General features: G+C 39.5%; 1 protein-coding gene across 7 annotated transcripts in view; it reads left to right on the top strand.

Moving 5' to 3' along the window:
- ccser2b (coiled-coil serine-rich protein 2b) overlaps positions 1-23,280 on the top strand; it is a 75,559-nt gene that overhangs the window by 36,584 nt on the left and 15,695 nt on the right. For all 7 annotated transcript variants that reach the window (XM_041267532.1, XM_041267529.1, XM_041267533.1 and 4 more), the window contains exons 4-9: positions 6,990-7,089; positions 9,084-9,198; positions 9,707-9,881; positions 14,729-14,827; positions 17,468-17,554; positions 18,576-18,674. In XM_041267532.1, the coding sequence (XP_041123466.1) occupies positions 6,990-7,089; positions 9,084-9,198; positions 9,707-9,881; positions 14,729-14,827; positions 17,468-17,554; positions 18,576-18,674 (675 nt within the window). The remainder of the gene's footprint in view (positions 1-6,989; positions 7,090-9,083; positions 9,199-9,706; positions 9,882-14,728; positions 14,828-17,467; positions 17,555-18,575; positions 18,675-23,280) is intronic.

Below are 23,280 nucleotides of genomic sequence, written 5' to 3'. Positions count from 1 at the left end.
GCATGTGCAATATTTCTTTCTTTTTTTTTTTTAAAGAGGAAAGGTTTGAATTGTCACTCGCAAGGCGTTCTGAAGCTCCCCACCAGTTATTTTAACGCATACTAAATGCAAATTATTAATCTACCCTAATGGATCAAAGCAGCACAGCTTTAATTGCATTGCTTTATAAAACTGTTGAATATTATCAGGCCTGTCTCTCAAATTTAACTTTATGCCCAGGGAGTTCATGTTTATGTAAATTCAAGATTACATTTATTTATTTATTTATTTTTAAATAATAGAAATCCTTCCCCTACCTGCTGCCTGTCAGGTTATCACAGTTGGATGACAAGCAGTGGATTATCGCCATTAATAAATTACTTCCTGATGTATTTGATTTAATTATATCCTGGGTGGTTGACTTTTTTTTGTTTCTCCATGTACTGGTGGCGTTGAATTGTGGTCTTGTCTGGTCTCGGAAGGCAAGGTGTGGTTGATTGGGGCTGGAGGTCTGGTGTGGTTGATTGGGGCTGGAGGTCTTTTAGGAATGGCACACGCACACACACACACACAAACACACAAACAGAGCCCCTGTCACAACACAGAGCTCCAGAACTACATGTCTACACGCATACATAGGGAAAAACACGAGATCAATGGGAAGAGCTGCTCCTGTTTGCATGTGCTATCCGGGATATTGATGGCGTTGCGTGGTATGTTTGTTCTGTGGATTTTCTGCTTCAGTTATTGAGCTGATCTTTCCTGGTTTTGAAGGGCACTAATAGTTTTAATTGTCTGAAGTTTACACCTTCAGCCCCCTCCCCCAAAAAATATTTTCATAAATGTGTGTATTCAATAACAGAATGATATGATTATGGAAATATAACTTGCCAAAAGAGAAGACACGTGGACTGTAATATAGTACATGCCTTTAAATCTGGCACGTATTGCAGCAGTATGTAAAATTCCCTGTTAACGACCCAACAGCAAAATGAAATCAAAATGTTACCCGTGCACAGAACTGTGTACAGCGTAAAAGGTTAAAAAAATAAAGTTTCCAGAATTAAAACCGTATCCAAAGTCAATATTCAAAATTGCAAAATGTAGTGCTCGATAAGGCCTTAATGTCACAGTTTACTTGCAAATGATAATGCACAAAAGCAACTAAAGAACAGATTTAATATAAAAACTGTTTAATGATTAACTGTTACATTCACGTAGCTTGTCTCTTCGCTTTGTTTTGGCTGCATTTTCGTCAGGTGAAACTAGCTGAAGCGCTGTGTAACTGCGCAAACTGATTTGGCATGCAGAGAGAGAAAAAACCCGCAGACTGTGTCGGATATTCTTATAAATTGTAACATTGAAGAGATGGGCTTTGTATCAGAAAACTGGTGACTGAGTCGAAAATTGCATGTGACGAGTAAGTGCGTTCATTTGTTACATATAAATAATGGGGATTGATTTTATTCTTAATACAAGAGCGGTAAAACGTGACTGATGTGTATCTGAATAAAGGGTGTCAGAATATTGATTAGTTACAATAACTCATCACCACGTGCACTGTGCATTGGCACGTGATATCACGTATATATATATATATATATAAATTATATAGATATTTATATAATATACACTGGGCAAGAACACATGTGACTTAAGCTTTAATGTTGATTTTTCCTGAACATCCCTGACAGACATAAGGAAATGCAAATTATATGGAGTGAAAATGTTATTTACATCTGTTCTTAATTTTATAGATTTTATGATTGAGTGTTTAAGGTATATTTGAACATTTAATGTCATGATTTCTTCTTCTGGTTTAACTATTAGCAGTCATTAAGTTGTTATGAGCAAGCAGCAGGAAAGGGTGTACCATTAGCTGCCTTAGGAAGTGCCAGATTTTTTTCAAGCTGATGTGCTGTCTTGTTTCCAAGGAAACCAATGCAGACCATGAAAGAGATTAACAGAGAAACAGGAGTGCTTTGTTGTTTGCAGACCTCTCTCTCTGGTGATTTGAAGGGGTTAATATTTTCAGCTTCTGAAAGCAGAGCTCTTCTGCGTTAACACCATTAGTACTTTCTTTGCAGAAATAGATTTCCGGCCTGCACGCAGTAATGTAACTGGAATATTCAGTTTGTTTTTTTTTTTTTTTTCTGAAAGCACTACCGTCACTGTTTTGCGCTCCGGTCAAATGGAAATGCATTAGAGCATTCTCACAAAGAACCACTGAAAATGCTAAAACACTTACCCAATAGGGCTGGAACAATACACTAATCTCACAATACAGTATGGATCATGAAAAGCATATTGTGATACGATATGTATTGCGATACATGAGCTTGTGTGATGCATAATAAGATCAAGAGGTCATTTAATGGACAATTTTGTTAAAAGACAAAAAATAAGTGGGACAGGGAGAGTGTGTATCCATTCCAACTATAAAACACACTTAATATTCATTCAGTAACAATTTGGTGATCTGCAATGAGCTATGTTGTGCTGCTGTTCATGTATCACAATACAAACGATACATACTTCAAGTATGTTATGATATATTATTCATCAGTACACGATACACCCTTACTAACCAGTGGCTTTTATTAGATCAGTGAGCATGATCCATTACATTTGTAGTTTATTAATTCCTGTTCTTAAACAGCACAGCTTTTTCCACATCCCAGTCAGCAGTTAAATGCTGTTTTTGTTTTTTCTTAGTGTTTTGAGTTCTGTTGCCCCATTATCGAATTACGATTATAACCACCTGTTATTATCTGTGCCAGTAGAATCCTAGTAGATGGTACATCCTGATAAGAAAGAAATCACATGATGCAGTGACCATTCAGCTCTGCTTTGGAATCAGGAAGTGCTCAAAAGGAGCCGACAAGTAGGATTCTACAGGCACGAATAATGCCAGGAGGATTCTGAAGCAGTGTAGTGTTGGAGTAACAAAATTATTAAGAGGAGTGGAAAATAATGGTCTAAGCAGAAATATAAAACAAGTAAGAAAGTGAATAGAAGAAAAAGGCAGGAGTTATAACACATCCTTTTAACCTGCACTACCTGAAATAAGTTTTATATCTTTGTGACTTTTTCGTGATCTTTTTGAGTTTTAGTAATCATTGTTGCATTTAAAAATAACTTTCTGTATTCAAGTTCACCTAAAAAAATAAATAAATAAATAAAAAAATGTGTGTGATTTATTGTAGGTCTCATTATCGAGTTTTTACTCCAGCTTGCTCCAGTCAGAGTTGGAAGAGAACAAACGAAACAAACAGTTGCTTGTGTGTTTCTGTCCCCTTTGTGAATTAGGAGACACAAGGGGAGGCGCTGCCCAAACTTATTAGAGCAGAACTGTTATGTTTGAAGATCTCCTGAGAATTTCTGGCAGGGTGCCATTAGCAGTGCTGAATGGAAACGGGAGGCTGGCCAGACGTCTCATGCTTATAGCCATGGCTGCCAGGTGACAGCTTTAAAAAGGATCACTGTGACTGCGGCTGTAGGGTTCAGTTCATCTTGAATTGTCTTTTTTTTTTTTTTATTTCAGAGTGAAAATGACAACATGAAGGAAGTGTTCTTATTGTCTTGTGGCTTGTTAATTAGGCTAAGATATTTACCAGCCCAAAAACCAACGCTTTTCACACACAGAAAGTTCTCACAGTGCCTTTTACAACCGGCTGTTTCTTCTTCAGCCTGGCTGCACAGGGCTGTTCCTCCATTTGACTGTTTCACTGCAGCCTTGACTACAGGGTTTCCAACCCTTTTAACCAGGGCTTAATCAGCCTCACGTGCTTCATATTATAATGGAGCCAGGTGACTCCCTTCTGGCTCCTGATAATCCTGTAGCATTCTGGGGAAAGGTAGTCATACATCTTGGACTACATCTTTTCTCCCCCTCCCAGGTAAATATTTGGAAAATGTAGTTGGTATAAAGTATAATTTTTTCCAAAGTCTTTGTTATCACTGCAACATAAATGGCTTTGTTCCCAACCACAACCTAATTGCAAACGAAGACCCTTCTTGAAGTAAAGGCTGGCATCACAGTTTTGCATTCAGTGCGTTGGTTAAATGTGATTCCAGCAGAGCGAGTTTCTTCTGATTGGTATATATTGGAGAAGATCAGCTAAAGGTGAAGTTGCAGTGCCTAATCTGCTGCTCATGTTTATTTCAAGCCAGCCATTTAGCAGGTTCCCACTTGGCAGTCTTGTACTGTTGCAGGCATATTATCTACAGATGTTTAGGCAATTCACTCCCAGGATCTTGTATCCCCCTTTTTGTAAATACCATATAATAATTTATATGCGTTTTATGTTAGGTGACATTAAATTCCTATATCCCCAAGAGCACCGTGAAGATTAAAATAGAAATTTTTCCACATCTGTGAGGTACGCTAGAGCGTGATTTGCTGCCTGTCTCTGTGGCGTGTGGAAGAGGAATGTGCTTTTACAGCAGGACTGGAAAATCGTTTGAAAATGAAGCTTTTGAACACAGGGCTGGAGTCTAAGAAAGTGGCTAACGGTGATAGTCGTGCGGAAAATGAAACTCTTACTGAAGTGAATTCTGCGTAATGAGACTGCTTGATTGAGGGATGAGGGAAAGAACAGAGTTTGTTTTTTGTTGTTGTATGCAGTTTATTTTCCTCGCTACAAGTCTGGCTTTGCAGTACCACTGCCTGGGGGTGGAGGTAGGGTCCATTGTAGGCCTCAAGTTAAACCAGATTGGTGGGATCACCTTAGTCCCTTATGGATAGCTGCTAATTCACGTTATAAAATGGTTTGGGAGATCAGAGCAATGTGATTGGCTGAACAAGATTCCAGGAAGTGCTGTTATTAGACAACAGGGCGCTGGTTTTATTTATTTATTTTTTGTCTTTATTACAGCAGTTATTTTATAATAGCAACACAACAATTAAAGGTCTGCGTTCTTTCGTTCTTGTGTACCGCTTCACCCGACAGCAGTGTATGCCTTGGCGGGAGAGTAGGTGGGACTGTCAGAGTTGAAAGGTCACATTGTCACATGATTTGAATGGAAATGCCATCAAATAGACAGGGCAATGTAAACCAGCAATTCAAATGACACCTGAAGCTATTTACTCTTTAAGAAATCCAAAATGAGCCTTTTCGATATGTCAGAGTGCGCTTTTTTTGTCCCTCTGCATACTTACGGAGTAGGCCATTCGTAAAAAAGAAATACTTTTTAAGTATTTAAAAAAGTATTTTTTCATTTTCCAGTAAAAGGATGAAAAACAAACAACAAATAATAAAGATGTAGTAATTAGTTTACCCATAGTCTTACTGATCTGGGACTCAGCAGTTAGTTGCCTATCTGTACTGTTTTATTGTTCAGTACAGATGTAAAAGCACAGGGGCTAGACAACAATGAGAAACTCACGTATCACGTCAGTATCGCTCAGGGCAACCTATGGAGCTACGGACGCTGCTGATTTTACATGACAGCGAGTCTGAGGTGTTTTAGCCTTTCTTCAGTTATATTGGGTTTCATAGATCCTGATTAGCACTAAAATGAAGCATCACACGGTTGCAAAAAAAACCCAGAAACCCACAAATATTTCTTGCTTCCTGCTAGGATCAGCCAAGGCTGCCGTTAATGTATGTCCCTTTTTGTCGTCTTTTTAGTTCAACACATTTGTCTTAGTCAGCCCCCGCCCTCCTGTTTAAACATGCATCTCTTCTCAGTGGAACAGCAGATAGAGACTATTCTTCTAGAAGCAGCTCTTTTCTTCTTGTGGTTTGTGGGTTAAATAGTAGTGGTTCTATGCACAGCTGAGGTAGATCTGTATTTCCGCAAGGTTTGCTCTGAAATAGTCGACCGATGTTGCCTGCCTCCTCCACCAGGAGATTACTCATCCTCCACCTGAAATGTCATGTCCCCAGTGTGCCGTGCCGTAACTAACCCCACTCTTTGGGTGGCTGGGTGGTTTGTGCTCTAAATTTGGGCTCTGCATTAGCCATCTTACTGTCAATAAGCTGCAGGGCTGGTCTCTTTTTTACCAACATTTATCTCCTCCATCCCCAATAATCTGCATTGGAGAAGGTGCGCTATAAAAAGGGTGCGTTTTATTCAGCACAATGGTAAATGTCAAGACTGATCAAAATTCAAGGCCTTATTCGCAAAGCATTTATCACTGTGATAAAGCAAATTATGCAGCAAATGCCAGACTCAAACAGCGAGTTATTAATTAGACACTTTTAAACATCAGCATATTGTTTTCTTTCAAAAAAAAAAAAAAAAAATTTTAGAAACTCTTTTTGGGGAGTGAGGGATGGGGGGTGGAATTGACTTTTGTTTTTTGTATTCACAAGGGTCATTACACCACTGCCTACCACACTACCAGCTGTGTGCTTCTGTCTCATTAACTGTTTGGGATGAAGACAGTCAATGTTTAATGCCCAAAAGAAACCCAGCCACAGCATGGCGAATTATGTTGAAAGAAATACCATGGTTATATATTAGAGGTGGGAATTTCGATATTTTCGATTTTCGAGTATAACAAGAATGAAAGTTTCGAGTAACTGAATACTCAACCTCTAATTATTCATAACCGTGACAGAATGTGTAAGAAGCAACTACGCTTCTAAAAACAATTTCAACAATAAGTAAGAAATAAAAATAAACAGAATACATTGCTCAATAACATCTATATAATCTAACATAAAAACGAGATGTACTGTACCATGTAGTAATCATTAAAAAAAATGTCTGATTCCAGAATCAACAGCAAAGGTTTAACATTGTCCGGGTAGTTTGCAGACAGAATCCAAATTTAAAGTAAACTTTTAACAAAAACAGTTTTTAGTGGAATACTGTGTTTAAGCAATGTGTCCCTTTTAATTGGTCAAGCTTCAGGGGGTGCTTTTATTTGAATACAACACAATGATATGACGTTTGGTCGGAACAGCTCTCCGGTTTGACCTGAGTTTCTAACTGTCTTTAACCTGCATCATGGAGAAACAGTACACTAACCCGTCTCTTTGCTCTCCTGTGTCCGGTAGGATATTCTGAATAACCTGGATAACCTGGAGTCATGTGACCTGGACGATGATGACCTCATGCTGGACGTGGATCTCCCAGAAGACGGCTCTCTTAACAATGGTGAGCACCCGGTCAGACCACACCCATCAGCCCAGCCAATCAGAGCGTCCGATCACCGGTAGCCACTGGAGTCTGGAGTCAGCTTAATCAAAGCAGGACTCGATACAAGGGTTTGAGTCAAAATGTTTGTTTTGGTAATTCTGCTGAGCTGTATTTCTGACAACACAGTGCATAGAACATAATATCTCAGTCTGGAAGTTAAGAAAGCAGCACTCCAGTTGTTCCAGAGTGCAAAATAAATTTTTGTGCTATAAATGAACAACAATGCTACACAATACTGCGTTTTCTGGTTGTTATTCCGACTAGCTGCTGTAGTATATAGCTTTATCCCCACATACTATATGAACACCGATTCAAGCCTTTTTATACACTGGCTGCAACATTCTCAGCTGGAAAATGGGTACATTTTCATCTCTAAATACTTAAGCCTGGACAGTGTTGTGCCTGCTAATCTAAAAACCCAGTTGGAGTGCAGGTTATCCCATGCTCACTACAAATGCGGCAATGCTGGCAGGTAAAATCAGTAGCTAGGTTGTCCTTGAATGGCAATACAACCCCACACACTGGAGCAGACCCAGGTTACTGCGCAGTGGACTCCCACATCATGCAGTTCTGCTGCTAGATAAAAAGGTTATCGCTCCCATGCACTTGTATGCTTAATGCCGAGGGAAGCCTTGTCCAGGTTTTACCCTGAAACAACACCGATAGCACATCGCCCACATGAGCCCACACAAACCACGCTGCCACTCTGGAAGACAAACTGAATAATAGCCTTATACAAACAGCAAAGGTGAAGTGGAAAGAAAAGCCTAGTGTTTAATAGAAAAGGCATGCCGGTTAGCTTCCTCCTCTTTTGGCCCCTACCAGTGAAATGAAAGCTGGCTGTATTTATAGAACTGTGAAATTGTGGAGGGAGGCTGGTTCAGGAATATCATTAGGCAGGCCTTGCAATGTAGAGTTGGGCCCCATTCCCAGTGACAGGCCTGCAGGGTGGGACAGAGGGCAGGAAGGAAGGCCTCTTGTTTTGAATCTGGAATTCTCATGAAGCAAAAAGATCACACAGACTAGCATACAAAAATATCCAAATGGTCTGCAAACAGGCATCTGAACTCCAAATTGGCTCCCGGTAAGTACACAGCAGTAAAGGAAAACAAAAAAAAAAAAATCAAGTTTCCGCTGTCCAGCTGTTTGGTTCCAAACGGCAGTGAAAAATAACAATGAAAACATTTAAAGGAAGGTTTAGCTGAAGTTAAGTTTGATGTGCCAAGACCTTACAGAAAAAAAGTAAAGCGACCGTCTGGAGCTGTTTTTTTAAAAACTTTATTTTTTTTTGTAATGTGTAAGTGTTGTGGTAATGTAGTCTAGTTCCTAGAATAAGACACTGCCTACACCTCTGTCAGATTTGAGGTAAAAGATGTTTTTACCAACTTTTTCCAAGGATGTCATGTCTAACATTCAATGTAACAAACACCCTCACTGGGACTCTGCTCTGATGAGACTCTCTGTAAGATGACTGTAACTTTAACATGTAAATAACCAAGGCTTTTAACCCCAGTTCCTTACCTCACATTGGTGTACTGTAACATCTCACAAGTCAAACCCCTAATGTTGTGCTATTATAATTATTTTTAATTCACCTTGTCTGCTGTACCTCTACAGGATGGAAATACTTTCCCCCTTCACTTCCTATGTTACAGGTAATAGGGCCCTCCCTATCCCCCACATACAGTAGTTTCCTGTGTGCACCTCACTCGGGTTATGTTAACAGGTTGCAAATAAAGTTAACTTAGTGTTGTAAAATCAGGACAAATGTTCTGCTTCACCTCAGTCAAAAGTGCATGTAAAGTCTGGGGAAAACTAAAAAGATCAAAGGCAAGACATTAATTTTAAAGGATATGAGATGCATTATGGGAGCCCTTTGCCAGCAGCTAACACCATTGTTCTCTCTCTCTCTCTCTCTCTCTCTCTCTCTCTCTCTCTCTTTTCCTGCCCAGTTGATGCTGAGAACATGTCACATTTGGAGCGGGGGCGCTGGCATGGCCAGGGCTACTGGAGGAAGCGCCCGCAGCAGCGCTGGAGCGGGCAGGAGCACTTCCACCATGACAACAGGTGAGCTGAGCGGAAGAGACAAGACAAGATCCGAAACTGGCTTTAAGCTAAATTCACTGGTATTGAGGAGTGATGGCTATCTGCCTGTTTCAGTTCTGTTTTCAGTCTTCTACTGTACATTATAAGAAAGGCAGAGGCTGAAATCTGTGACCTTTCGTCCCTTTTCTGGAATGATAAGATGGTATGCCTAGTACTGGAATAAAGAGAGCCAATATTCTGCAGGTGTTGTGAATTTATCATAAGGTTAGCATCCTGAACTTTTTATGGTTGTCACATTTGATGGTACGATCGTAGGGGTAATGGTTGGCAATAATATATTGTACCACTAATCTTTAACAGCTATATTTTAAAAATTCCTTAAAAAAAACAAAAAAAAGCTGTACTACAATGTCCATATATCTAAAGATGTCTTCTGAGGAGCAAGACCACATTACGTTAAGTTTTAGTTCCTGCCACTTGTTAACAGTTTTAGTTTTTTTTACTGGTCTCACGTTGCTCTTTATTTCAGGGGACCTGTATTCCTGGGCTCCCCAGCGCGTCAGTATGAAGGGTACAGCGGCCCCAGTTTCGGCAGGACCCCTCAGGAGAACATCGTGGCTCTTGACGAACTGACCCTGCATCACATGACCCAGGACTGCACATCCGTCAAGAACCAGCTGCTCAAACTCCAGCGGCTACTGCAGGTCAGCTCACCCCACAGCACACCCTGTCCCGCCTCCCTTAGAGCACTTTACTGTGGAACACTAAGGGAAAAGAACAGCAAAGCATTGAGAAGGCACCGTGAAAGGGAGGTGCTAGATCATTTACGGTTTCTGCTTTTGAAATACTACTGCTTGGCAAACCTTACATACAGCCCTCTATGTCAGTGGATGCATTGTTTTCCCTTAATTCATTTAGAGAGTATGTGCTCAGACTAATGCATGGTATTTGTGTAATGATGTTAGGTGCTGTGATAAACACAGCTGTGCTGAATAAATTAGCCAGGCTTCAAGTTGTGCTAGGGGAGTTTTTGTGTATGTTGTATTTTTTAAAAATTTGATTTAGTGTATTGTGTCTTTAGAAACATTTCCAGTGGGTACATTTCTAGCCTCTCGTGATTTTCACCTCTGGAGGCCTCAGGTAAAAAGAGGTTGGTTAAAAAAATAATAATAATAATAATGCAGATAAATAAAAATCCTCATGTGCTAAACACCTGCAAGAGCTTAGGGATGAAGCAGCATTCTGTAATGTGTCAGTGTCATTTAATGACTGAGCTCTGTGTGTGCCTCTAGCTCCCCGCTTTAAGGTTTAATCTGTGTGCGAGGTGCAGGCTGGTGGAGTTCACTGATAAAGCTGTTAATGTGCTCATCTGAGCAGCTTTAGGGGCTGACATTGGAGTCCAGAGAAGCTTAGTGAAACACAGGCCCTCCAGATCGGGTTCCAGTTATTTCAGAAGACATTAGAGATACTGTAGTATTGCTACAGTAACTTGCAGTGTCATTAGCACAATTTACTATCCACTGTTGACTGAAACCGACATGCAGCAGGGAAATGCAGGATTTATATGTGACAGTAGATTTCAGATGTTTCATATGGCAGGTGTTGTATTCTTTCTGTACTGAATCCGTCCATCCATCCATGCATCTGTGCAGACGTACAAACAGAAAACTTGAATACAAACCTTTAAGTGCAAGGGGAAAAAATTCTGCCAAGATTAGCAAGTGACGTGCCCACTGCTCTTTTAGATGCACTTTCTTATTTCAAAGGGGTGTCGTGGTGAATCCTTATCAAAATGTGAGCCATTTGTGCCTGACCTTCTCCAGCTACCTTCCTGTCCTCTCTCTCTTTATCTGTTTTCAACCCTCCTTGCCCTCCCCCCTTTACCTCTCCATTCTTTCTTTCAAGTCTCTGAAGTTTCATCTCTGCAGAGATAGCTCACTCTTCAGGGCAGGCTCTTTAGTATTTCTTTCCCCCTCTCCTGCTGCTTTTTCTTTTGGGCATTTTCTGCCCAGACTTCTTATCCTTAATTAGTCATGGAAAAGCTGCAGATTGCTTGATTCTAATTGGCCATTCAAATTTCTGAACAATCAACGAGCAATTGTCATTTGAGAGAGAAAACCATTGGTGATGGAGGTCTTGAGAGATAATTGTGCGTTAAAACAGGGCTGCGGCACAGCGGCCAGGAGGCTGTGGCATGTCCTCCCGCATTCAGCCCTTCCTGCTGAGTATTTATGACAGCCTTCAAGGTTACATTGAAAGCTCCTTGGAAAGACAGGGGGTCATATTTTTAAAGTGTATGCTCCATTCTTTAATTAACTCCTGTTTTTTGAAGGAGGTACAAAACTAGAGTCATACAACTAAGTTATATATTTAAAGATTTTGTAAGATTAACATGATTTTATTTTTCTCCTTTCCAAAAAATAGTAGTTAATTGAAGAATGGAGCAAATGCTTTGAAAATATGGCCCAGTATTTCTAATTGTAATAGAATTACTCTGGATTACAGAAAAATGTTTTTTTTCCCCCAGTGAATTCCACAATATTTGCGTTATTTATTAGAATACTACTGAGACTGCTACTGCTACTACTATTTCTACAAAAAATACTAATACAGTCTAATTTCATTATAACGAACCCCCCTGGGACCTGGAGAAATGTTTGTTATATCAGGTTAGTCACTATAATAGGGTTTGGAAATTTGCTGTATCAGAATAATCAACAAACGCCCAAATTGAATTGAACATCTTTATACAGTATACAGTAGTTCTTTCAAGACAACGTCACACTGATCAACATTTAAACTGTATATTTAAAAGAAAGCAGTAAAGAAGTGAAAAAATAAAAAATACATTTACATACTGAACACAGTAATTACGAGTCCTTTCTCTTGAAAAACATATCCAGTGTAAATTGCTTCATATTTTTCATGCTTTTCTCAATGCACGCTGTTTCAATCTTGTTACCAACTCACGTCTGTTGCCATGGTTGCAGTTTGTGTGAAGATGGCACTGGTTGCATATGTCACACATGATTCGCGCTACAATAGGTTATCTGTGAATCAGCCTTATCTCCAAATTAGCCTACCAAGGTCTTTGTTTTTACTGAGAGAATAACAAATTTATACACACTTGAGAAAGTTCAGTGTCAGTCACTACCAAGGTCATTTTATCCGGGTAGATTTTGTAAAAATGATCGTTCTAGTAGGGCTAATTTCCATTGAAAAAAACGTTCTTGCGGCTTGCTTTAGTACAGTACAAATTTTAAGAGTTTTGTGCTGTATATTGAAGTGTCATGCTGCCTCTGGAAATGCTAACCTTGCTTCTAACTGCTGCCTAATATTTCTGTCATCCCTGCACAGTGGATATTACTTCTCAGTCTACAAAATCTCTGATCAGTGGGGTCCCACAAACCAATATGGAGGCCCAGGACCGAACTACCCTGGTCTGGAACAGATTGCCAGCCTTAAGCATATCATTTGCCTTTTTATGTTTTTATTTTTTTTAAGCAAAACAGCAAACGTTTTCTGTTCCCCATTCTTTTTCTTTCAAAGTACCATATAGCACAAACACATTGAAGACAGATGAGTGGCTAATTAATGATTCTGTTACTGTTGTAATTAACAGAAATAGCAATCGCTAGAGTTTGGTATTTCTTATTTCAGACTGAAAAAAAAGAATATAGACAGCAGATGTTTTATATGTTGTGAATAATGACACTATCTGCCCTAGATTCTTTTTTATGTGATAATTCACAAAAAAAATAAGATGTATTTACCAAACAAAAAAAAAAAGGCTTTCAGTTGACGGAAGTGCACGAATCCTTTATTATAACTACATTTGTTTAACATTGCTTTGAGAGAAATATTTTCCAATTATATAATGTCATGCTTTTTTAAATAAAAGAAATAGCCCCCTTTGACGTCTATGGGCTAAGTAGCCTGCATGCGGGCATAAAGTAATTTAATGATCCTGGTACCAGCTGCCCACACATCAATTGGTTCTTATCTTGTTCTTGGGTGAAATATGTGAGCTGATTGCAATGGCATTAAAATGGAATCACTACTAAGTATTTGTAACAGCACTCAAGCCGTGTTCTTGCATTCCTGCGTGGGCGTTCTGCTTAAATCTAGCAAGTCTGTCTTTCCCTCACTGACTGCTTCCTCTCTTTTTAAACACTCTTTTAAACATCAACTGTAATGCCTCCCTATGATTGTAGCCTGTCTAACTGGTTTTGCAGTGATGAAGTCTGACTGCTCACAAAACAAGTCCAGTTCCCCATTCCCCTTTTACTTGTCTGCTATTTGAACCACTCACCACCCCAGAAAATGAGGGACATATATGTGGACAGAGTGGTTACCTTCATTTTGTGATGCTTTAAACTAACAGGCTATTCCCCCGTTTTTGTATTGGAAAACATGTGAATTCTTGTTAATTTATACAGTACATCTTTTTTTCTTCTGGTAAATTTATTTATTTATTTATTTTTTTAATGAAAACAAATGCTCCTTACGACACTTGGCACCCCAAAAGGTTTTCATTCATTGATTTATTTATTTATTTCTTTTAGCTGGGCATGCTATTTCACAGAATCTGTTCCTGTTCATCTTGCTGTGAGAAATCTGTGTTACTTATTTATTTTCTCCGGGAGTTTGAGAGCTGTACAAATTCGATCTGAACTCTTCCGATTATAAAAGATGGATCAGGTTTGACTGCCATTTAGAAAATCCTCCCGCTTGTCACAGCTCGTAGGACCCTCGTCTCTGATCGGCAGTGAAATAATGGAAAAGGTCCTTCAGGTTCTGAACCTGCCCCTTCGTAGCAACACTCCAGGCCATCTCCATTGCGTAGACATTAGCTGGGCCTGAGGCTTGCTGGCATCACTTGCTCATTTGCTTGAAATTGCAGACAGCACCTTTTGTTCTGGTTGTTAGGAGCTGTAATGAAGACCTTTAACCCCGTTTACTCTGAGAAGTGTCTATTTCAGATGCTTGGTGTGCTGTTCTGCATCGGAAATCGCGTAAGGCTCTGGGTTGCTGCACCATAACAGCCTTTTGCAACACAATTGCCCTTGAATAACACTCTTAAACAGGGCGACAGTAAATGTCACATTCGCGTACATTTTATTAGCTTAGTGTCAATGTCTTGTCTAAAGAAAATATGGCAGCAGAGCTTGGCTTGGTTTATAATTAGGCCTGTAAATAAGAGTAGTTCATTACCGAAAGCCCTGTGGCATTGTTCCATTATTCCTAATGTGGAGGATGTGCATATTTAGCCATATATGTATGACACTGTTACCACATCATTCTGTTCTCTGCATTAAGCTAGCTATACATAAGTAGATAAGGATTATCCCTGGGCAGCAACTCCTAAATGACCTGTAAATGTAAAGCAGCCTTTTGCTTTTTGTCCTGAAACTTTAGAACGGTATACGCTTGCGTCTCTTTCCTCCAGTGACCCTGTTTGGAAACCTGACACCTGGTGTTTGAACGACAAAGCTGTTTGAAAGGGCAGTGGTGCTGATGGGTCCTCAGAGTGTTTCTGTTGTTCTTCCAGGCAGGGGACGACAGCGGCGACAGCACAACTCTGCAGGACATGCTGCTGGCAGGACCTCTGAGCCCTGAGTCCCAGGAGAACTCCAGCACAGCTGTGCAGGTAAAACAACTGGCAGAAAACCCCCTGAACATACCCTGCTTTACTGTCTTTGACGTTCCAACTCCAATTTGTTGTTTTGTGCATGTTTCTTTTCCCCATTAGTCATGCTATGCATTTACCATATTTATCCTTGTTTGCCATGTTCATTAATGTGCTTTACCATACCCCTATGGTCTTTACAATGCTTACCTATGCTTTACCATGCTTTCACTGTGTTTTATTACACTTTACTATGCTTTTAGTATGGGAAATTTTTAGACTTTGCTAACTCTGCAGAATAGATCAATGGATCTGGACTGACTAAATCACCCATACCCTGATCAAGTCTTAAGTTCCTTCCTAACCCCTGCAAAATCTGGAGCAAGACTTTAGAACCCTCTTATAATATTTGGCCACCAGGCCAGCCCATCAAACCAAAAGAATCCCCCAACCACCCCAGGTTCTCTCTACACTTGTCAGTGTGTGCGTGTGTGTGTGTGTTGATTTCTTTTTTTTGTCCCTGTACAGCAGTTCTTTTTACATTCTGTTATTTATGCTGTCCTGCTGTGGCAGTGTAGTTTTTATAATTAATAAAATGTAAATGAACTAATGAAAAAGAGTGGGGCGCTCAAGGTTACCAGAACTCTTACTACTCTGTTTCCTTGGAAACGTAGTCGGCCGCAGGGATAGGAAACCCACACCTGAGGACGAGCGCACGAGCAGGTTTTCACTTTCACTTGACATGACATGTTTCTAATTGCTTTCAAGAGCAGGACAGGTAGAGCTGTCACTTAGCGGCTTAGATGAATATCTGCTTTCATAGTTCATTTTCCTTTATCACTTTATGAACAGCCCCTTGTGGGATAATGTTTTCCTGTGCCTCAAAAAAAAAAAAAAACAACATAACATTGCTGACGCAGTACAACCTCTATCCTCACCAAATGATCTTCAATGACAGTATAAAGTGACCGGTAGCAGAAGGACAGCTCCAGCAGTTTATATTGTGATTAAGCAGTGCTTCTTTCTGTAACCTACATTATAATATCTCTACCAGTACTATACCAGAAACCACTGTTAACATTACTGGTAATGCTGTGGTTTGTTAATGGTTCTGTAAGTTTTTTTTTTTTTTTTTTTTTTAGGGTTTTGCACTATGATTTTAATTTCTATTTAATTGTTAAACTCAAGGAAACTAAGGCTTTAGGAAAGAAAAAACACATCTAAATATAATAGCTCAAATGGTACAGAATATGGAATAAAGTATGGCCATATTTCTGTAGCAGACATTGAAGCGTCTGCATTTTTGGTCAATGGACAATTTTAAATCCCAAAATTATAATAATATTCACATCGGAACTAGAAGCAATAACATAAAGGCCAAATTCAGGTCTATTATAAAAAAATGCAAACTCTGTGTTTTTTCCTGTTCATTTGAAGGGTATCTCAAGAAAACACAGTGAAATTTCAACAGGGGTACACGTAAGCACTGGCAAGATAATAGGAAACAACATGGCTTGGAATGGACGCTGCTTCTATAGTGCTTCTCCTCTATTCTGTGCAGCATCTAAGCAGTGGCTGTGCAAGTTCCCCAGGTGCCTCACCTGGTAAAGGCATGATCGCATGGTATGCAGGGTGGAACGCACTGTCACAGGGAGCATTACACTATTACACTACAAATATACATATATAACCCTAACCCTATATATATATGAGCAACCAATGATAAATATTCTTTATACTAGTGAAATGCGCACTTTGGGCATTTACACGTCTCTTTAGACAAGACATGCTCCCGGTGTATGGAGGTTCAGTGAAGAAGAGGGGTGTGTTTGCCTTTTAATGCAAGAGCCTTGAAGATCTTTGCATTACAAAGGGAATGGAAAAGCCTATTCAAACATTAACTCTGTACAAGTGTATGTGTGGGGAATCCAAAGTAGGCTTTCCGCTCTTCTGTTTATACAAAAACTGATTGCTGTCTTTAAAGTATATTAATGTAGGCTTTGCGATATATTTTCAAATACCTCATTAGCATAAGCATTTTCTCACCTGTATTATTTTGCTGCTATTTTCACATTGACTCAGATGAAGTCCCATGTTTCCTGCCACAGCAATATTAGTTAGCTTCCTGTGTCACAGTTAATAGAACATTGGTGTTACGTGGACAATGGGGCCCTTCCCCCAGGAAGTGAAAGTGGATGAGAAAGACTTCTACTTCTATTAAGCACAGGCTGCATAGGCTTCAAAGTTAAAATAAAGTCTTGATTTTTAGAACCCCTTTTATAGCCCCAGTGGCGATAGAGTGCACCTCCTAGTGGCTTGCCACTGAACAGCACTTCTAAAAACAGGGTTGGTTCTCTGTTCAGGTATGATCGGGCCTGACCCTTCTGATGAGGAACCAGGGTGTTAAAAAGATCCTGATGAATTCTATCGACCCCTGCAGAGATTATCGAGAGATATGGGGCTGTATTCACGAAACCTGAAAGGCTGTTTTAAGGAAAGTTTTGTTTATGAACTGTTCTTTTGAAAAATAAGAATAAACGTCTAACCCAATCAGTTTAATAAATTTCAAACTGATTCGCTGAGTCGTGAGAGGCACTCGTCTAATAATGAGGAAACGGCTTGGCCTTTTTTTTAGTTTTAGTTTTTCCATGACTGTTTCAGATCGAGGAGCTTTTGAATGAAATCAGCCAACTGAAAGAGGAGCTGAAGAGCAAGGATGACACGATCAAACAACTTCAGCAGCAAATGGTGAGTCAGGAAGCCATTGGAGAAAGCATTGAGAGAGAGTTCCTTTGTCAGGACCCTGAAGCTTATGCATTACACATATTCCTCACTGTACCTTTACCCTGTAGACTGTAGCCCGTGGTTGTTAATATATACCAGTGAAATACCCCCCCCCCCCCCCCCCCCTTCGCAGATGCAACCCTAGGTAGAGAATCATTTCTGTTTTCATTAGCACAGCTTGATGCCCAGTCAGGTAGACCCAGCCTTGGAGAAGCTGGAACCATTTTGTAATTTATACACAGTATTATGAAGAACCCCTCAGTGGTATGGCTATGTATAAAATACAATACATACTAAAGATAGAGCAGCCTGAAAAGCTGTAGGTCACAGGTGTCCAATATATACAAGCTGCACGTACTTGTTGTTAGTTAGTTTACCGACATGTTGTACATTCCATAAGGGTATAACTTGTCAATAAATAACAGTGGGGTGTTTGTCAAGCCAAACGTTAAAAGTGTTTATGTATTTCCTTCTAGGTCACACGAATGCCCTAATTGAGCTGAAAGTACAAGCAGTTCTATACCGAGTAGACGCTTCATTCCCGTTATCAGTTTTAGGGGCTGCAAGGATGCCACTTTGCTGCTGTCTGCTCATCTGAAAGGCCTACTATAGCTCACAGTATATTTCTGTATTCTGACTGAAGTTTTAGTCCTGCTGAACTTAGTAAAATTTAACATGCTGTAAATCAGGATGCATTGAATTAAATAAAGACTAAGGACCCTCTTCTAAAGAAAGCGTAATGAAAGGCATATCTTCTTAGAGGAATTAAACTATTTGTAATTGCTACAAAACCAGCAAGAAGTTAGTTATTTGCAAACAGAGGCACTTCAATTAAAGTAACAAAAAAAAAAAAAAAGCACAAATGCACTTCATTTCAGGAGCTGTGATCATGTGATCACAGGATCCGCTTGAATAAAATTGCAATATCTCTTACACGTGCAGGCAAGGCTAACTTTTTTTTTTTCTCTACTCAATTTACCTCCAGAGCACTAGGTGTCACTGTCACAAAAGGACCCCAGAGTCTAAAGAGATGCGACAAAGACAGAGCGACAAGGCCACCCAAACCACTTGGAGAGGGAATCCTGTGAGTAATCTCCTGTTTGTAAGCTGTCTAACCGACAGCCTGTCTAGATCCACTCATTATCTGATTCCTTCTCATGCTGTGCTGCCTGATCAAGGCATAGGCGTAGAGGGGATGGTTGCAAGCCTGCCCAAGCCCATTAGCCTTTGCCTACCCCTCACTTGTTGTTCAGTTTCATAGACAATATTTGTATGCTTGTGTTTTTCATACTTATATGTGAAACTTTAGGTGTAAATGCTACATTGAAATTAAGTGGAATCTGATGTTCTGAGAATGGCTTGATTCAGGTCTTATTTCGCTACAAATCAAGAAAGAAGGTTTACAAATAAGTCCACAGTGCAATTACATGTGATCCAGAGTTGTGTCTTACAAGTAAGAGGCTTAAAGTTGTAGTCCTACAACTGAAGTTTCAGGAACATTCCTCGAGCTGTATTTTAGTCCGAGCAAGAACGTGTAATTTATTTATTTATTTATTGATTTAACCTGGAGATTTACCCAGTGGATCAAGGCATTATTTACAAGGGGGTCCTGGAAATACAACTTTTGTGTTGTGTTAACTATAACTGTTGTCTTAGTGCACTGATGCCGCCATTCCCCAAGTTAATTATTTACCAATCACTTATAAATCTAGTAACCGTTCTGTGTCACGTTCTCTATAATGTGTTATTGTTAAATTTTTCCTAATCTGTTTAGCATCTGTAACAATTTTAGAAATAAAACATTTAGAAATAACACATTTGGGGTTTGAGACCACTGGATTCTAGTAATATCACTACAAGAGTCCATGGAAAAATAGAGGCGGTTGTCTGTTTAAGAATCCTGTGGTGTTTACTACACTTTTGCAGACAGAGAGTAGAATGATCCCAAAACTGTAGACTCATTGCCCCATACCAAATTACTGTATACAGTGCTTTCTAAGTTGTGGGCTTCACAAATCAAAATAGCACACCACTGATAGAAATCCAGGTACGGTATAATTAGAAAAGATCAAGTAGACAGGGCCTAGCACAGCAAAACAAAATGAAGGCAATACATAATAACTAGCAAGCAAGGACTAATTTTTTTCTTTTGACTTGATAAACTGGTCTGTATTAGGTAGTAGTGTGCTTGTCTTTTGAGATTTACTATAAGCAATGCATTCCTGAGGTGTACTCCTTGCAATAAAAGCATTCTTTTTATAAGAGAATAAGGGATAGAATTATATCAGACGAAATGCAGGTGTAGTAAAATGTCAACAGCCAGCGCGAGTCACAAGTTATGAATTTTTATTTTTTCAGTTTATGCTAAGCCAGGAATAAAGAAGCAGAATGAATTGGTTCAGCTCCAGAGACCAGATTTACAGCCTCATTTGTTAGTTTACCTGATCAGGCCAGTGGAATTATTTACAACGGGTGAGTGCTGTTCGGGAGCTGTCTGTGCCTTTTGCTAGTCAGAAAGCAGTAGATAAGCTTCTGTGCAGTTGTAATAATGTGCAATAGCCACTGGCAGAGTGCTGATACTACGTTATTCTAATTGAATTTCTCTTGGTTCAGCAAGACCTTCCACAGCTTGGAGAGAGATAAGTCGGGTGAATTGAAATTAAGCACTTTCTTTTGTTTTCTTCTTTTTATTTTGAAACAGGTAGACAAAATTAAAAAAAAAAAAAAACAATAGCTTTGATGTTTTGCTTCGGAGCTGCCAACAAAATCACTTTATAAAGGTTAAAGAAACAATAATATACACTTTCAACAGAAGATTAGAAAATGGGGATAGAGGAAACACAGAAGCATAAACAGATAACAAAATTACTCATTTGTTTTGAATTCTGCATTTGGATTGATGTCCCTTGCAAGTCTTGAAATCATGAAATGAGTACTGGATGTACCCACTTGCCCTGGTCTGTTCCTAGACATGGTTGATTACTAAAATGATCAGGTGCCAACAGTTTGAAAGATCAGGCCTCTGCTAACTCTGTTTTGTGCTGGATTTAACCAACCAGCTTGAAGTCTTTAGTTCTTTAATTGAATACCTACTGAAGAGGTCAAGACAGCCACGGAAGGAAAGCAGTTTACTTAACCACTCAGCTTGCCGTGTCCGTTTCATGGTATCTGCCATGCACAGTGTGCTTAGGTAGTAATATAACACTGAAGGTAATATAACACTGCACTTATTTTGTCCTTCCCAAATGCCTACTCAGAGAGGATGATATAGCAATGGCACTGGAACAATTGTTAAAGTGGGGGTGCTGAAACAAAACTGTAACCCCCGTGTATGATAGAAGCCGTGCAAAGCCAAGGGGTGCTACCGCACCCCCAGCACCCCTAGTTCCAGCGCCATTTTGTTATAGCCATTATTTATTTATTTTTTTAATTGCTGCTATATCTGAGAGGTTAAAAGTTTGGCTTTTCTATGGTTGTTCTCACTCAGGAAAGGCTTGTGGAAAAGAAACTAACTGAATAACAGCCAACTGTTTCAACCTACAATCAAATCAACACTAAAATTAAAATAAGAAATGGTGCATGGTGCTCACCTAGATGCATGCAAACAAGCTACTGTATTATATGAGATGGTTTCATTCAATACAGGGATAGCAATATGACTCCTGTTGCATAGCAGTTTCACCCATTCCAAGTTTGACTATGAACTTGATTAGCCTCAGTGCATAGGTAACAAGCTTGGGTGTGTCTTGTTAAACTCCTAGTAAAACCAGAAACTGATCAAACTGCTAAGCAATGAGAGTCTTATTTCCATCCCTGCGGTCAAGCAGATGACAAACTGAGAGCTTTGAATCATATTTGCACCACTGGAAATCACACTTGTTGCCAGAATTCCAATAATCTTCTTTTGTAAATGTTCTTAATTTCAAAGACATCCTGTGTGAAATGTGTTGTAGTTTAAATGTTTTCAGGGACAGCTTGTTGAGCATGCTTGCCAGGTTCTGAAGAGGTCCTGTCCCCCTGCTGGAATGAGTAATCAGGGTTACTCTGTATACAGTATACTGTCCTAGGCTTTCTTTTGAGCATTAATGCTTGATTTTAAAGATACACTTGTCCCTAAGCTTGGCTTCAAAGCAAAGACAATGATACAGGCCGACTTGCATGCTTGCCAGGTTCCACTGATGCCCTTTCCCTGTGCTGGTGTGTGGAAGGGAAGATACAGCCCTTACAATATGCGCTTGATTATAAAGAGGCCTTATCTCTATGCAGCTGTTTGAAAAACACTGTGACTTTCTGAACATTCTCACTATTAGCTTGCTGGTGCCTCCTGTGTCCTACTGTTTGTATTGTTACCAGTGTCTTTTTAAATAGAGCTGTACAGGTTTATCCACACAGGTCCTGGGTCCTTAATCAAGTGGGTGGTCAATTCTTTCAAGTCTTACTGTGTAATAAAAGCCACGGCCGCTGCTGTTGTTGAAGTGCAAAAAGGGGCTCTTATTTACAGAGAACCTTGCTGTTTCATAAGATACAGGAAACAATCTGGATAATAGATTAAAAAATGACACATGCATTGGCCACCCTGTTTTTAGCATGCCCAAAGGTTTGAATGAATGCTGACCCTAACAGACATACATGCAGAAATGTATGTTTCTGCTTTTTTTTTTTCTCCCTTTTAAAAAGTGTTAAAATCAGGGCAGACAAACAGAGACCAAATAGGTGTTGTTGTAATATTTATTGAAATTAAATGAACATGAAACACAAAACACAGTTTATGTACAGCAATATTACAAAAATATATAATTAAAATATGAAACACATGAAGTTTTCCAATGTGGGCAAGTTGCCCATGTGATATATTTACTATGGAGAAGGGAATTTGCCTGCAATTGGCCCATATGGGTAAATACAGGCCTAGATCTGTAATATTTTTTTTATGATGGCTGAAATAAGCCAGACAAATTGCACATTACGGAAACAAATTCTCTTTTTCTGGTTTGGCAATTTCAGTTCACTCTGGGGTGTTCCTCTTCAGTATCGCAGTGGTGATTTTTTTTTTATTTTTTTTAAATGAAAGAATATTTAGAACAAGGCAATTTCCATAAGCATCCCTGCTTTAAAACATAGTAAAATAAATGCAGTAGTCATCTTATTCAGCCCTCTTACTGCATCAGGAAAATACATACTCCTCTGCCACACAAAAATGAAGAATTATTACGCATTACCATTTGGATCACATCAGTGGTAATGGTGCAAGTGTGTTAGTGTTCTTTATTGTAGCCTTTTTTTTTATTTCACTGCATAATTAAGCATGCGGATACTTTCTATTATCTGTATTTGAAAATTTAACAAACTAATGACAATGCAGTGCATGTCAGAATCATTTTACAGAGAGCAGCTTTACACTGGATTGATAAGACTGCAAAACCTGCACTTGGGAGAATTTGCATTGAAAGCAAAAATGAAATGAGTTCCAAGCTCTGAACACTCAAATAATAAATATCTTCTGCTGTCAGCCCCGTCAGCGAGGAGTTTGATTACAATTGTGTTTCCCCAACAGAGGCAGCGGCACCATGCCCAAACTGATTGGACTCGGGCTGGGCCGTTGAAGCATTGGGAAAGTTAAAGAAAATAGCCTATACTCTCCTGGGATGAAGTGCTGTATCAGCAAGCGAGGCTTGCTTCAAAGAACAGAT

The sequence above is a fragment of the Polyodon spathula genome, chromosome 13 (genome assembly GCF_017654505.1).
Source record: "Polyodon spathula isolate WHYD16114869_AA chromosome 13, ASM1765450v1, whole genome shotgun sequence".
NCBI lineage: Eukaryota > Metazoa > Chordata > Actinopteri > Acipenseriformes > Polyodontidae > Polyodon > Polyodon spathula.
The sequence above is the reverse complement of the archived record's forward strand: the minus strand, read 5'-3'. Positions and strand labels throughout refer to the sequence as shown.